We start from the raw sequence: 17,822 nt of genomic DNA on the forward strand, positions 1-17,822 counted from the left end.
TTGCCACTATCTAACAGGTGAAGAGCTATTTGGTACGCCATTGCTTGATACAAAAAAAAAAAAAAAATGGCGATACCAAAAAAAGTCGTTCACATCTTTTACAGTCACTGAAGAAGGCATTTTTATTGCTGTCACTGGAGAACCTATGTACACATATGCCATGCCAGCAATTTTAACCATATAAGAACTGATATTTTCAGGAATTGTTAAATTATCGAGAAGTGAAAGGGTAAATCATTCAAGCAAAAAATAAAAGGAAAATTTAAAGCTTTAAACAGCCAAATGGGTATTATTTTTCGAGGTTAACTAATGGAATGCTAATGGAGGGGGGATCTTTATTGCAAATGAAAGTATAGAGGTACATTTGCCACAAATCCCATAGTACGGAGGGTCTTTGTATCTATGTTTAGAATTGGGTGATATACAAAATTGATACTTTGAACCACTGTTTTCAAAACCAGACCGGACTGGACGGTCGGATCGGAAAAACCGGGAATCGGTTACCTGACCAGTTCCGTTTTCCTCCAAAATTGTTGATTTTAGTTGGCAAACCGCTGAACCGGCTGGTTAACTGTTTGAATTGTTCAAACGGTTTTGACTGTTTTCCAATTTTTTATTTTTTTTAAATTTTATTATTTTTTTGTTAGAACGGGCCGACCATTCGGGTCGAACGGTCGGACTGTTTGAACCAGTAACCGGACCCCTGACCAGTTCGGTCACCGGTTCGTTTTAAAAACCATGCTTTGAACCTTGGTTCTGATTGGCCAATTAGTCATTTATTCAATGTTTTAAAAATCGGCCCAAGGCCAAACTGTTTTTGGGTTATCAGTTCCACCATTCGGGTCAAATGGGTCAGGCCGTGTCACATCATCTCTCTCTCTCTATATATAGATATAGATATAGATATTTTATCAATGTATAGTTATATTTTACATATAATATGTGTATTATTTTATATTTTTTGATTCAGTTTTTAATTTTTATGTATAAAAATATATTGAAAGTTGCTATTTATGGCTAAACAGAAGATTTTTTTTTATGAAAATAGCAGGGCAAGGTGTTTATGACTTGTTGGGATGTATAGATCTCAAAAAGTTATGGTCTTCGGAAATTTATGTACACACTTCAATATGCAATGTGCAACCTGTTCTCCGGGTCGAATGGATCAATAATCCAACTGCCTGGAACAGATGATATTTGATCAGATCAACTGTTTTTGACTAATCTCTAAATTTTAAGAAAATTGAATCCTGAATCATGGCTAAATGACGGTTTGGATGATTTGACCAAAAACGGGTTGAAAACATCACTTATTTTTTTAAATCCTATTGGTCAATTAGTTATTGATTTTGTGATTTTGAAACAGCTAATAGATCCGCTACACGAAAATCAACATCATCAAATCATCTATTTGATCATTAACATGTTCCTATGATGATTTTAGAAATTCCTTCCGACCTTGTTTTTATTACCCAAGTGAACACATTAACATACGACTGCAAATGAGAAAGCATACCATTTGCCTTAGATTCTTCATCACACATTTGGAATATAATGACTGGGATCATTAGACTATTAGATGGGAGACCCGTTTAGACTGATGTACCAGATACATGGTGTATCGTGTATGGTGGTGCATTATGGAGGCATAATACATTAATTATTTCATTATTTAATATTTTTTGTGGAATCCATCCGAAATGACCCATTGTACCAAATTGGATAAAATAGGAATGTAGAGACCTCTTTTTCTTATGCTGTTTAGAAATCGAGATGCCATTAGTTTTTAGAAATGAGAGTTTAATTTTTCAATGCAAAATATTTATCAGGGAAAAGATGTTTCAGATGAACAACTTAAAGAAGGGATGAATTGGGTTTTAGGTGCTTACCGTCTTCGCCTATCAAGCAATAAATATAATATGCTTTGTACACATACAATAGATGAAAGTGAAACCGAATGCTTAATCTGAGACTGAACTGATTCAGGCTCAAGTTTTATATGGTTTGGGTTTGGATTTTCGGTTTTTGGGCTGGGATTGGATGAAGAATTCAGATCTTTTTCTTGAGCCTAAGCCTAATCTTTAGGTAGCCTGAACGCCGTTCAACTCTGCCCCGATTATACACATTCAAACATATATATTTGTATATATATTTGCATATATTCGTACATATTTGTATATATATTTGCATATATTCGTACATATATGTCTATATATTTGCATAAACACATATATACATGTAATTATAAAATTGGTTTATAGAACAATTCGAGCGTGACTCAGGCCAAGTGCATCAAATTACAATGCGAGCTGGGCTGGTTTCGGATTGGGAAGAACGGGCTTAACCTCAGCCTCAGTTTAGGCTCAGGCCGTAGGCCCAAATCTTAAAATTGGGCCTGAGTTGATGACCATAAAGCCGATCCAACCTGTCTTATTAGCACCCCTAGATACAATTAAGGATTATAATATTGACACATATCGTATCGGCATTGGACCTCACTGGCAGGATACGTCACGATTGGATACTTATCCTACCAGTCTTGTGTATCAGTCCGATACGCTATTGTATCGACACATATCGTATAGTATCAGGCAATATGATCTGATACACCGATATGACAAATGTCCGCGTCCATGCTTTCGTTTGACAACAACAAATCATGTCTCACTTTAAAAAAAAATGAGACAGGCGTGATTTGAACATAAAACTAAAGTTGCCCAACGACCAAGAGTGTATGTCTCTTCAACGACCAAGCCACTTATCACTTTTTTATAATAAAAGAAATACATTAACCTTTATGAACATTAAAATCTAGTTGTCTACATATAACCCAAATAAACAATATATACTAATATTCAACAACTCTAATTATAAATTAAAAAGAATAATTTTTAAAATTAGTATTTTATGAACAATGGAATAAATAATTTATCAAATCTATGTATATACCAAAAATTGATTTTTAATTTTAAGAAATTTATACAAATAAAATTATTATTAATAGAATAATTATTTTAATACTTAAAATTTATAAATTTGCACATTATATGTATATTCAAATTTTTATAAATTATTATTTAATATTTTAATTTGCATTAAATAATAATGTATTTACTATTTACAAAAATAAAAATATTATTTGCAAAATATTTGAGAATATAACATAAATTGAATTGGCCAATTCCACTAATCTACATTTATATAAAAATAAAATAATTTTGTATTTTAGAAATTTTATAAAATAAAAATATTAATAACGGAATAATTATTTTAGTAATTAAAATTTATGAATTTTCATATGATATATATCTTCAAAATTTTAATAGATTTGATATATTTTAAGTTAATATTATACATTTCTTATAAATTATTAATTAATACTTTACTTTACAATTTATAATAACATATTTATTTTTTAAAAAATAAAAATGTTGTTTACCAAACATTTGAGAATTGACTTTTTTTGTTGTTTTTTTTAATGTTATAAAATAAAATAGTAAAATAGAAATATTGATATAATAATTCAAATAGAATAGTTGCAGATGTTTTGTGCCTTGGACTTTAATAGAAAATAAAATGATAATGGTTTTGTGCATATATTAATTTCTAAGAATCTATATAATATGTCTTAGATTCTTGATTGATGCATTATCAATAAAATTGCATATCTATGCATCTCGCTATATTAGTTGTAATATATTTCTTCATATATACCATTAAAATATAAAGCTCCTATGTATTTATAATTATTTTGACATTAAACTTAATATTATTAATATATTTATGGAATTTCTGTGCATTTCCCTAGCATATTTAAGTGTTTTCATACTTTTCAATTGTATCTATGAGTTTCCCAAGTAAACCTATATCCGTATCCATATCCAAGTTATTCGATATGATACTCGATACCGATACTTTGATCATTAATGGGTGAATTATTTTTCAACTCCACCCAAGGATATAATTATGTTGGTGCAAGTTGGCATTTTATATAATCATCAAAAGAACACACACAAAAAAGGAAAAAATAGCATAAAGTTAGCATTCTTTGGATTCAGGCTTTCGAGTCATTTTGACGCGAATCTAATCCAAGCCCGCCCAGTAAATTTTATTTATTTATTATTTTTAAAGGTAGCCTGCCCAATAAATTAGCCGAACAAAGTGGTTGTTCAAAAGGTTGTGAAACTAATAATAATAATGTTCCAGGATAATAATAAAATACATGGAATCCACAGTGGGGCCATGAATTTACCACTGGTGTGAAACATTATCATTTGATTCAGCACTCGAATAACACCAACGCGGCGGATTTGATGGGGTTATAAAAGTAGAAAAGGTTATTGTGATTGTGCGGACTAATGAAGAAATAAATAAATAGATTAACATTAACATGCTTCGTCAGGATGGCCGAGTGGTCTAAGGCGCCAGACTCAAGTTCTGGTCCTCGAGAGAGGGCGTGGGTTCAAATCCCACTTCTGACAAACATTTTGTTGAAAGATATTTATTTTTGACCCTTTTCTCACCCTTTTCTCAAAGGATCAAGAGAACAACGCCTATTGCATTTTTTTTATTTGAAGGAAAGAAAATAAAAGCTATTACCTAGAACCACATCTATTAGCTTCTCTATAAACCTGAGGGAAAACTATAGAAATATATTATTATTGGTACAAAAGGGCCGGAGCCTAGAGTGCAACTAGGGGTGTTAATTGGACTGGATTTGATCCAATCCATCGTGAGTCCATTATAAATGGACCAGGTCCAATCAAATTCGATGAATATTTTGGATCAATTTGGACTGATCTAATTCAATGTCTAGACCGTCCAATCTGTTCATATTCATTTTGATTTAGATTGATTTTAGCTCAAACCCGGTCCATTGATACATATATTCTTATCTTATATCAATGGACAAGATATTGAATTAATCCAACTCAATCCAATACAAATTTGTTACAAACAGACCAGGTCCAATCCAATATAATAAATATTTTGGACCGGATTGGTCCACTCTAATATGTCTTGTTGGTTCGTCCAATCCATCCAAATTGATTTTGGATTGGACGAGGTCCAATCCAAAACCGGTTCATTGACATCCTTAAGTGCAACTAAACAACGATTCAACCTACTAGTTAGGGCACCTTTGAGACTTCAAAGCTATGATAGTTGATAGCATGGTTTCAAAACTGGATTGGACCTAACAATTGGACCAGGAAATCGGGAACTGGTCATTTAATCGGTTCTGTTTAACCCCAAAACCGTTGTTTGGCTAAAAACCGTTGATTTGGTTAGTAAACCGCTGATTCGGGCGATTGAAACATTGAATCGTTCAACCCGAGAACAATTTTGGCCATTTTTTGGGTTATTTATTTATTTTTATTTTTTCTGTTAGAGCGGATTGTCCATTCGGACCAGATGGTTGGACCATTCGACTTGGCAACCAAACCCCAGAATGATTCCCTATTCGGTCCATTTTTAAAATCCTTGGTTGATAGAGAGTCAGGCTCAATGTTAAGGGGGTAGAATCCTTTGTTAAGAACTTGCATGAGCCCAACATGAATTGCTAGTTCAGCCATGTCATTTGAAGTAAATCCAATAGGAACAAGAATCCTCCACACTAGGGGTATAATCAAGCTGAGTCAAATCGAGTTTTGGGAGGATTAAGCTCGAGCTTGACTCCAAAACTCGGAGCTCAAAACTCAATGAGTTTGATTGAGTTTTGAGTTTTATACTTGAACTTGACTCGAGCCAATATTTGCAAGCTACTCAAACTCAACTTAGCTCGAACCAATTATAAATATATTGCTATTAAAAGTTATAAATAAATTAATATTTAAAGTATTATAAATAAAATATATGTTAGAAAACTTGATTATATATTAAAAATAATAAATAAATCAATATTATGAAATGTTATAAATAAAATTATATAATTATAAATAAATTAATAAAAATAATATTTATTTATATTATAAATAAAAAATATTAAAAATATTTTATTAAAATCTCGATTAGGCTTGCGAACTACTTGAGTCGTGAGCTAGATATTACAAAGCTCAAACTCGGCTCAACTAGCTACTTGACCCAACTCGATATTCTTCGAACCGAGTTCGAGTATTTACCAAGCTGAGCCCGAGTAAGACTCTGCATACCCGCTAAAGCTAAGCTTGTTTAGACCACAAATGCCAGATGAAAAAATTGAAGTCATTTTTCCACTCCCATTTGTAATACCTTGAAATTGAATTCAACAGTCTTGTGTGGATGTGAGATGTATCAAAATAAGAGTGTTGCCAAGTGGCACTCATTGGCATTGCCACATGGCAAAATGACAATGTGACTTGGTGAACCCAAAAGTTGCCATGAAGGGTTTCAAAGGGAGAAAGTAACTTCAAGTAATAGTAATTACTATTAATTGCTAATCCGATTTAATTAATATTGGGTTTGATGTTTTTAATGCAATTATATCTCTCTAAACCACCCTTTAAATCAGATCCATCTAGGAGACGCCATCCATAGCTTTGCTTTTCTCCATAATCTACTAATGTCACATCTTTGTACTCTTCTCAAACTGAGCCAAAGATGGTTTCAGCAAGTGTGTATACAGATTATAGTTCATAATCTGGTTTCTGATTTTCTGTGAAATGAAAACAACCAGACTTTTTCTTTTTCTTTTATAAACAACTAAAGTGTTTGTGCATGACTGAACAGAAGAAGAAGAAGAACTGTTAAGGGGTATATTTTGTATTTTTTTTCCTTAAATATTTCAATTTAATATATATTTGAAAATTTGATAAATGGTAAGGGGCATATTTGGAAAATTTGATGAACTGTTAAGGGCAAAATAGTCTTTCCGTCAATTTAACGACAACACCGAAACTTCCATGTAATTTCTAAATATCGTATGGGTACTTAAGTAATTAAGCCCATGATTTTTGAAAGCCTCTTTATCTTCTCCTCTGTCCTTGGACGGACAATTTCCTGCTGACTGCTGAGTTCTAACTTTATGAAATGCTCAATACCTACGATTTCTCCCTTCCTAAAACCCTAAACCCTTCTCTCTCTTGTCACCAATGGGTCGCCCTGAAACGACTCTCTCTCTCTCTCTCTACAACTCTAACCCCAACCCGAATTCCTTCTCCAATAAAGTCGACGAACTTCCCCATTCAGGCAATAACCTCTATCTCCCAACGAAATGCTCCTCATCGTCGGAATGCCAGGGCTTTCGCCGGACGGAGCAAGAAAAAACCCGGCGGACCATCCACGGGCCGCATCGAAGGTAACGCTGAGCTCCGGCGAGAAGCCAAGAAGAACGCACGCCGAAAAAGCAAGAGACTCGCCGAGAACCTCTTCTACCGGCTTAAGAACCCCAATCGCAACCAGGCCGACAGTTTCTCGGAAGAGGAGCTTCAAATGATCGGTTTGGGTTACGATCGCATGGTTCGTTTTATGGAGAAAGACGACCCCAATCTCCGGCACCCGTACGACTGGTACAAGTACGGTGAATTCGGTCCCTACTCGTGGCGCGGGATTGTCGTCGGTGATCCAATCCGCGGTCGGTTCTCTGACGAGTGCGTTAGTTTAATTGGTGAAGTTCGAGACCATGAGGAGTGGGAAAAGATCGAACAGTTCGAAATGGCGACGGATTTTACTCGGAGGTTGAAGTCCATGGATCGAACAGTGGGGTTTAGGTATTTCTGGGTCTTCGTTCGACATCCCAAGTGGAGAATTACAGAGCTACCATGGCAGCAGTGGACTCTGGTGTCTGAGGTCGTTCTAGAGGCTGGGAATCAACGTTTGGATAAGTGGACCTTGATGAGCAGACTAGGGAACAAGGCCAGAGCTCTTATCACACAATGCGCAGCTTGGATGCGGCCCGACATAATCTACGTCAAGAGACCAGTGTATCAGTGCAGGTTTGAACCACAAATCGATTTCTTCAAGGCTTTGATGCCTCTGCTAGATCCGGATACTGAACAGGACTACCTGTTTGAGTTGAGACACGAAGATGGAAGAGTTGAGCTGTGTACGTACTTTGGTGGGTTGTGTAAGATTGTGAAAGTGAATCCAAAGGCATTTGTGGATGATGTAGTTAAAGGTTATGAGAAGCTGAGTGATGAAGGGAAGTCAAAGTGCTTGGAGTTCCTGTTGTCGAATCATCCAATTGAGCTCTTGCATCCGTATACTAGGGAATGGAAGGCAAAATTGGAGGAGATGGAGTTGGGGTGTGATGCCCCAGATGAAGATGATGACAATGTGCATGAGACTGAGATCACAGATTGGATTGAAGAAGAAGAAGAAGAAGAAGAAGGTGACGATGATGATGATGATGACAGTGGTGAGTATGACAATTCTGGTAGTGGTGATGAAGATTATGATGATGATCGAGATGATATAGTGATGGACATGGAAGATGGAAATCATGATGAAGAATTGGGGATCAGAGAAGAAGCTTTAAGTGCTGAAGAGACTGAGAAGTACTGGGATGAAAAGTTTAATAAGGCACTTGGAAGCTCTGAAGAAATGGAAAGTTTAGTGAAGCAAAGTGTAGAGGCCTCTACCGCATTCTATAAGAGGCAACTGAAAACAATGGAAAATGAGGCTAAAGAGATGAGTGGGAAAGAGGGAGGTGAGAATGTGAGGCTGGGTAGGGCAAAGGTGAGTGAGGAAGAGTGGAAGTATGTGGGTTATGGCCCTAGGAGAAGGAGGATCAAGAAGAGCACGATGCCTCCTGAACTATTCTTGCGAGCTGCTGTTCGGCCCTTTACATACAGGAATCTAGTTAAGGAGATTGTTTTGACAAGACATGCAATTATAGAAGGTGAAATTGGCAGGAAAGATTGAGGCATTTGCTTTTGCAGAAGTATGTTCAGTTGTTCACCCATGATTGCTATTGAGCAAAGATGCAATATAGCATTCCCGAGCAACTTTTGAAATGAGCTATTAATTAGTGACCATATTGTTTACTTCTATTGGTCAAGAGAACCTTCAAAGCTGATGCCAATTTGTAGTTTGTAGGCTTGGTTGTATCAAATATCAACTATCAAGGTCAGAAAAGAAAGACACAAAAAGTTAAGTTTTTGGAGGATATCAAACAATACAACATTTGGGTTTAATTTCTTAGGTTGTTTTGTTAATCTACATAATTGATCAATTGAATTTGCAGATTGCCATGTTGGATTTATGTGGTAGAAAGTAAAAACAATCAGACACAATCTGTTTCACAAACTGGTCTTCATTTGCTTATGAAAAGTAGGTCCCACTAGATGAATAATCAATGAGCATAAGCTTCAGGCTTGAGATAAAGTAATAGAAGTATAAAACAGAGGAAGATTCCCTATCTGTTTCAATCAACAGTTTTCCCATGTAGCACCTTGAATGACAAGGTGAAATGGTAACTCTTTGAACTCTCAATTTGGAAATTGCAGAAATAGAGGAAAGAATGTTGTTCATTTTGTTTTCTTTCACCATGGCATGGAGATGAGTTTTGTCTGCCTGAATTTGTGGATATTTTAATGTATCAATTCAATTTCATTAAAGTGTGTTTAGGCTAGAATGCAAAAGAGAAGATGGAGGACAAAAGAAAGCAGGCAAACAATATGGTTGAAAAGACCAGCAAGTTGAATTTTGGTATAGAGTATAGACATTGTCATTGAGAGTCAAAGAATCATATCAATAAAGGATTCACTATCCTTGACCAAAATATTTTTTCTCCGGTTATTGGAGCAAGCTGATAATTCTTACAGGGGTCCTGCATTTGGTTCATTAGATGGTCTATCACTGTATCCCATTGTATCTAATATTTCACTTCGTTGATGCCAATATCTTTAACTTGTCATCACAATGATTAATGTTTCGAAATAATTGCTGGGTGTTTAGCTTATGTGTGAAATATCCTATATATTCTTTTCTATTTTCCATTGCAGATTCGTGTTTTACAGTTCTAGGTTTCAAGACAGTTGATGCGCTTGGTTTTTAGTGTACTTCAGCCATATCTACATGCTTCCTCTGATAAAGGACACCATTCATGTGAGTTGCAAGACCAGTCTGGTCTGACCAGATATGAATACAGATACAGATACCAAGGGGAAACAAGGATACAATATTAATTTCTTCATTTTTCACTCCAAGTTCAAACCAACATTTTTGTGAACAAGAACCTTTGCTTTTACTCAGCATTTATAAGAAAAGATACGGGAAGAAGTGTTATTTGGTAAGCAGCAGTACTGTTACAAGATATTTTTATGCATTTAGTAGCTAATCCTTCAGAGGTGGTTAGTGATTTACTAGGGCTGGAATAAACCATCACAAGACAGAAAGAGAGAGGAATAGAGAGAAGAGAAAGGATAGAGAAAGAGAGAAAGAAATCCCAAGGAATCACTCCAAGGGTCCTAGAATCATTGTAGGGTTTGTAGGAATCACTCCATACAGCGAGCTTGCAAAAGAGCTTTCGAGAAATCTTCATTCATTCATTGGCTTTAAAAGGAAGAGAACACATCTATTTATACAGTGACTTGTGTGACTCGGAATACTGTTCACTATAATTACAAAAATGCCACTCCTTTTGTGCGTGAAGAAACACAATAACTTTCTGCCTATTAATGCAAATAAACTGAAAATTGAAAGAAAATCCCTACTATACTAGAAGAACAAGATGCTATAGCCCAGGCCCACATGGGACTATACAATGACGAAAATACCCCTACTGTCCAAAAATACAAAAAACATAAAATTTCAGGAAATTCCAAATTTGATTCTTCAGCTCCTGCATTAGTTAGCCCCAGTTAACCATCTTTTTATGGGTCTTTGAATATCCTTTTACAATTTCCCCTCTTGAGGTATCAATCCCCAGAATATCTGATTATGTCTACTGTTTTGCTAGAGTATTTGGCAAACCTTGGAACCCAAGAAACTGTTACTAAGTTCTTTTTGATAGCTTTTACCTCCTTTAGTATATGCTTATGTGATGCGGATTTGGAAGCAATGGAGAAGTAAGTTAGTGTTCCAATTCCTATACCAATTTTAGAATTCTTTTTGGTTATAGGATATTGTTACTCTTTTATCTTTTTATTTTCAAGTTGTTGGCATCTTTTTTTTTTATTGGAAACAGCAACTTTCATTAATTCTTTAAGAAACTTAGTACAACTGTCACCTTCAAAAAACAAGGTGACCCCTCATCAAATCACAAACAGGCCCAAAAAAGGTTCTGCCTACTAACTCCTTGCTTTGCTAAAGTATCAGCCATTGCATTGGCTGATCTCCTAGTCCATTTAAACCTGACTTCAAGCTCCCTTGTTAGTTGCATAATCTCCCTTACAGGTTGTCTAAGGGACCAGGCACCTAAGCTGTTTGTTTGCATCAACCTATTACCAGTTTCGAGTCTCCCTCCACTTCCAACTGCTGAAAACCCAGCTGTTTAGTCAGCTTGAGCCCTTGTAGGAGTGCCAGAACTTCTGCTCTAAGAGAGTCCCTCAGTCCTATCGGGCCAGAATAAAGGGCCAGGATATTTCCTCCCCCAGCTCTAAAGACACCCCCAATTCCAGAGGGGCCTGGATTACCTACAGAACTGCCATCAAAGTTCAACTTAACAGCCATAGATAACGGGGGCGACCAAGTTGTTGGTATCTTAAGAACTGTTTTTCAGAATTTGCGAAATTACTATTTATCGTAATTCTTGGACTTGGTATTTATAGTATTTCTCATAGTTACTATTTTCAGTAAACTTATAGATCACTATTTTTAGTAATTTCTGGCGTCTTTAAGTTGAGTTATTTGTAAGATTAGGAAAGTGTTATTAGAGTTGTTATTAGTAATTAGAGTCCTCATTGGAGTGTCTTTATGGGTCATCCATTGATTTGTCTTAGTTCTAAAGCAATTAAGAGTTGTTTTATGTCAATTTCCTAGTCCAAATTGGTGTCTAAAAGGGAGCTTGCATTTCCTGTGACTGGTTGCAGTACAATCCTGAGACCCCTCAGTGAAACATGAACATGCCAGTGCTTGCACTAATTTCAAGGCACTATATCAACTAATTTTTTATTTCAAGCACCGTTGTGTTTGCATTTCAGTGGGAGTTGCATATAACACGGTCTCAGGAAGTCTTTTCACTCTAAAATGGACCATCCAAATTAGCAATGTCTAGTCTGGCTGGACCATATTCAATTGTTCAATCCAAATGATTCAACCATCTAGTCTAATTGACTCTAACAACATTGACCCCTCACCCCCAAAAAAATAAATAAATGAAGGATAAAATAAATTGCTCTGACACCATTGTAAAATTCAAAAAATTTATTGATCAGTTACTAAATGAGATGTCATCATCCATCTAAGCCTTATCCTAGTTATACAGCTAAATGAATAGTAACTACAAATAAGGATAGGGGTAAAATAGTAATTGCAAATAATCTAGAATTTCATTCTCCCAACCAAAAGTGCAGAACCCTTGTATTTTGCTTTCACTAACTCAAAGTTTCTCACTTGCTTCCTTTAGAGGCTTGCATGTTGCATCTGAGTTCACTGTACCCCAGCTGTGGTTGTCTTTTGAGTTCAATGCCTGTGACCAGTGAGAAACTATAAGAACACAAATCTCACCACTGGAAACAGGCACCTCTTTTCATATGTTTTTATTTTCTTTTCTGTTATAAATGCTGAATACCAATTTGCCAACTGGTTAGAAGTTTTCTCAGGGATTAGCCTGTGTTCAGCAAACCGAAGTTCAGCACCAAGTTAATTGAAAGGCATGGTTTTAAAGTTCAACAAACATCTTAGGTATTCTATCATATTATTAATAGAAAGCATGGTTTGAAAATTCATGAAATCCTGGAATATTTTGGTTTTGAATTTTGATAAGCTATACTGCATGTAAAACTGAATATTTTTCGAGATTTATTATGACAAAATTTTGATTTGTTTTGATTGAATCCAAGTGAATGGAATAATCAAAGTTTTAGATTTTATCAACGTAGATTGAGGGTGCAAACTAATTTGGGGTGTTGGGATGGTTTGGTATTTGGACTGATCCAATGCACTTATTAGCCAGATCATAAACAAATTAGGAAGGTCCTATGCAATAGTTTGGCATTTATGAAAATGAAAGGAAACATTTCTAGTGTCTAAAAGTAGAATGATTTTACAAAGTCTGAAACAATTTGCGAAGTCTATTAATAAAAATATGTATAATATATTGGTTTGGAAGTCACAGTCAAGAGAACTAGCTAATACTCAGAATTCACTTCTAGTCTATATTTTTATCCTGTTACCACTTGGTTTACTGCTGCAGCAGTTAGTTATACTAGTGAAATTCAGATAGAGTTACTGATAAAAAAAAAAACATAGAGTTACTGTTAAAAGAAGTAACCTAACAAGTTAAAAGGAATATCTGCTGATGTGATTGCAGGTCAGTAGGTTTTTAATTATCTTAAGAAATCCTAATAGCTTTTCTTGTGATATTTGGGCACACATTAGGTATATATTCTCAGGTGAAGCCAAAAGGGTGCTCAAGGGCACCCCAAAATTGAGAAAATTTTCCATCTACCCATATTATTAACTAGGAAAAAATAAAAGTCAATAGCCATTAGTGGCTCCTCCAAAAAGGAAAAAGAAAAAGGATAGATTGCAGTGTATGTGGTGCAGTATGCGCTAATATTGGGCAATGATTATTATGATATTATAGGTAAATGCTGTGTGAAAAACCTTTACATGTTGGAGCTTAGGAAGGATTCTCTAGCAATTTAGAAGATTTAGAAAACAGAGAAAGCACTAAGATATCTTGGTTTCAAATGTCTTTGCTAGATTAAAAGGGGGGCTTTGGGTTAGGACCAACCAAGACGATGATGAAGCTTAAGAAAGCCTCAAAGAAGTAGCTGGTTTTTGAGTATGTACGGTCTGAATTGTGATAGCTTGAGTTTTTTTTTTTTTTTTTTTGATTGTTGGTTTGGGTTGATTGTGGGTTGTGGGTGTTGTGGTGAGGTTGTATTAGTTGGATAGTTGGGTTTTTGGGTTTTGTATTTATTGTCCTGGTGGAGTTTCTTTGGTGTGGAGGTCTTGTTGGGAGTTGAAGTTTGTTTCCTAGTCACTCTCCTTGTATTTTATTTTTTCTTTTAATAAATTTTATTTTATTACAAAAAAAAACTTTACATGTTATATTGTTGGAAAATCCTCCCCTTCACTAATCAAGGACTAAAATCTTCACGTGGTATTACCACTAAGTGATATCTTGCATATAATTGGTACTGTCATCTTAGGGATGTGTCTGGCAGATTTTCAATGTTTCGGCATGTGAAGGTATTTATTTATTTGTACTTTTTTGGGTTTTTTTTTTTTGGTATTCTATGTATCCTTGTAGTGGAATCCATCACCCATTATGGTGGCCTCACTTTATACTTGTCTAGATGTTCTTTCATTAATGAGGAATTTCCATTATCTTCTGGGAAATAAAGTATTGGGGGTTCCATGGTAGCCAAAATAATTTTTGAATTTTCAAAAGTGCCCTTGTTTTTTATCAACGCTTGGGCAAGGAGACTGGAATAAGATGTAGATATGAACATTAGTACGGAGATTTTTGAGAGAAAGCAATGTATATTAGTATTATAAAAAGCATCATGTACAGCAAGAAGCTATACACAGAGACTATATACAAAAGCTGCCCTTGCAGCACTATACCCCAACACCCTGCTTTACAAAAAGATTGTCATGTACAAAAAAAAAATTGTAACCTATGTTTTCAAACAGCTTGTGTAGCTAACCAAGAAAACATTTTTCCCAAAATCTTCTAGAACATTGAGTCTACTGAATTGCTCTTAATTTTAAGGATTAGTTACTTAAAGTGAGCTATCTAACAATTATTTAAAGTACTCCTAAAGTTTTAGAACCTACTTGAAGTATCCCTCAACTTTCAGAAATAATTGCACATACTACCCTTCCATTACTTGTTTGTGACATTCCATTTACATGTGACTTCACATGACACTTTTAATTTTTAAAAACCCAATTTTGCCCTCACCACCTACTTTACTCATTTTATAGGCTTATCTGTGAAATTTCCCAAGAAAATTTCTGCTCAAATGGCTTCAATCTCAGAGGGGTACAGTGAGCCAAGAACCAGCTCTGTGTATGTGTTAAATCTTCCTAAAGGAAATGAAGAGACAAGAGGGATGTGCACAGATACAATGCTCAACAAGTGAGCGAACAACCTAGTAAACCAACCACACAAATACCTAAATGAAGATCCCCATCATTCCCAACTAACAATCAAATAAGCCATTTGCTCTCCATAAAACTAAAGATTTGTGGTCTCTAAGTCAAGCTCTCAGCACAAATTAAGTATTTGAAGTTGTATTGTGTCAGTGATGGACCTACATATCTTTCTCCCCATAAACCATGAAAGCAATGAAAACCTTATGACCATTTCTCTTTTCAGCACCTATCATTAGATGAAACCATGGCATCACCATAGTTGATGTTGCACTCCCATTGAACCAAATTGCAATGGTGTTTTGTTTTTCATCTTTTTATGTATTTGTGTTCGAGTGTATTGGGTGGGCGAGGGAAAGTTTTATGAGAACTTGATTATGTAATTGACAAAAGCTAAAATTAATGGTAACTTGCCAAAAAGGCATGGCTTAGCATACAGAACCCAAATGAGAGTTTACTTTGATATTAGTACAAGCTACAAATGCATTGATTAATATACGATCAAACTTGTGGTGAATGTTGGTCCTTTATTTTCTCCTTTTGTTCTTCACCTCTGTTTGGGGCTGGTTTCTGTAACTATTGTATTTGAAGATCAATGTGATTCTGTTCCATGGTTTTATTCATTCATCATTACTGAATTACAAATGAAGCTTGTAATGAAAAATTGTGCTTAGAAAACTTACCATATATAATTTTTCCTCAACTTTTAATTAAAATTTTACCTTATTAGAAAGGAACTTGAACTTGAGAATCATGCACTAATTGTTAGGAATTCTATTGTCTACAGCAATTTGAAAATAAGAGAAAGGACAGTGCCCGGGCAGCATATGAAAGGAGAAAGCTTTTGACCAATCAAATCTATAATTGTAGGTTGCCGTTGCCATATCTAAGATAAGGGAAAATCTATGATACTGAAAAGACATGGTACTGGAAGGGCTTTTGACCAATCAAAGCACCCCCCTTTGAATTTTGATGAATCCACTTGATTGGTTACCTCTTTTAAAAATTGCCAGGAAAAGCTTTGAGTTTTGGCTGAGGGTCCAGAGATTGAGTAGAAGCCACTAAAAACCGAGAATTTATATCAGGAGTTCTAATTGAATGCTTGCTTCCAAGACCTCCGAGCTAGCATTCTTGTCAAAGTTATCCAATCTGATATGGCCAAATCGTGGTTTTGTTCTTTGTATCCAATAAACTGAGACCAAAGCCAAACGAGAAAATCTGAACGAAAGTTGTTAATTCATGAAACAGAATGTGTCGAGCACCAACTACCAAGAACGTTAAACATTATGCATTCTTTTGTGTTTTTTTTTTTTTTTTTCCGAACCCTGATAAGGCAAGGACTTTAAAATCTTTAATTACTGGTGCTCAGGGTACAATCATGAACGATATAATCTTCAAGAAAGGATGGAGTTCTAGACCAAGTATGCATCGATGAAATAGATAAAGCATAACGAGCCAGTAAATGGGCAGCTTTATTTGCAGATTTAAGAGCAAAATGAACTGAGCACCGGAAGAATGAATAAATAAGATATCTGCAATCAGCAAGAATTTTCCGAATCCTGTATGAAAGATGGAGTTGTACGTTGGTAACTTAGCTCCTGTATTGTGTAGTTTGCATTTGCACCATGATTTGCATCATGGTCAGGTAGTTGATTCCGTTTCACCCTAAAACCGTTTTTGGGCAATAAACTGTTGATTTGGTCAGCAATCCACTAATTCAGGCGATAGAACCGTTGATCAGTCAATCCAGACAATGGTTTTTGCCTATTTTTCATTTTATTTATTTCTTTATTTTTTTTTTTAAATCAGAACGAGCTATCTGTTTGAACCAGATGATCGGACCATTTGACCTGAGAACCAGTGGCCAGAATGGTTCTGTGCCCAGTCTAGTTTTCAAACCTTGGTTTGTACTTGTTTGCTTTGGTAAATAATGAGTGGAATCTTTGCAATCAACAATAAACGGGTGAAGGTTGTTGGGTAGGCATGGCCCCAATTTGGGAGACCGAATCAGCCCTCCACAAGACAAGACTGTCCCCCACAATGTCCCACAGCACATCCCCACCGTGTATTGGGAACATCTCCCGATGATGACATCATTATTCCTGATATTATCATCAGGAGATGTTCCTAATACATGAAGGAGATGTGCTGTGGGACGTTGTGGGGGGCAGTCTTGTGGGGCGCTGATTTGAACTCCCAATTTGATAGGACTATTGTCCTAGAGCCAAGAGCGAGAAGCATTCCAGAGTACCGGTACCAAAGAGATGCTAAGTTTTGTAAACCACTGGTTAGTGATTTGAACTCAACTAATGAGGTATGGTCAATCTCAAGACGAGTAAGATTTGGTGGTAGACTCTCATCCCAAAGCCATATCAATAGACTAGACTCAACCCCAAGAATAGGTTAAGCAGTCCATTGGGCAAGGAAGTGAGCCTCCGACAACCCTCAATATTCAACACATTCAGACTTGGAACCAACCAAAACGAGCGCTGGAGGCAATTCCTTCAGTTTAAAGCAATTCTCGAATTGCAGGGACACCGACTTATTTTAATACTGTAAGTCATACATCATCATTCACATTGGGGATGCTTGAACCTAGTATGAAGTTTAGTGCTCCTCTAAGGCATTGTAATTCC

The 17,822-nt window shown here is 35.7% G+C and overlaps 1 protein-coding gene and 1 non-coding gene across 2 annotated transcripts; both read left to right on the plus strand.

Annotated features, from left to right (window-relative positions):
- The first annotated feature begins 4,397 nt into the window (after positions 1-4,397).
- Positions 4,398-4,481, plus strand: TRNAL-CAA (transfer RNA leucine (anticodon CAA)). The gene has a single exon. It is a non-coding gene; the product is annotated as a tRNA-Leu (tRNA).
- Positions 4,482-6,963: 2,482 nt separating this feature from the next.
- On the plus strand, positions 6,964-9,220 carry LOC104611736 (uncharacterized). The gene has a single exon (XM_010278934.2). It carries the CDS (start codon positions 7,006-7,008, stop codon positions 8,836-8,838), a length of 1,833 nt encoding a protein of 610 aa, XP_010277236.1. The 5' UTR covers positions 6,964-7,005; the 3' UTR covers positions 8,839-9,220.
- Positions 9,221-17,822: the final 8,602 nt, after the last annotated feature.

The sequence above is a fragment of the Nelumbo nucifera genome, chromosome 8 (genome assembly GCF_055504915.1).
Source record: "Nelumbo nucifera cultivar China Antique chromosome 8, China Antique-T2T, whole genome shotgun sequence".
Lineage (NCBI taxonomy): Eukaryota > Viridiplantae > Streptophyta > Magnoliopsida > Proteales > Nelumbonaceae > Nelumbo > Nelumbo nucifera.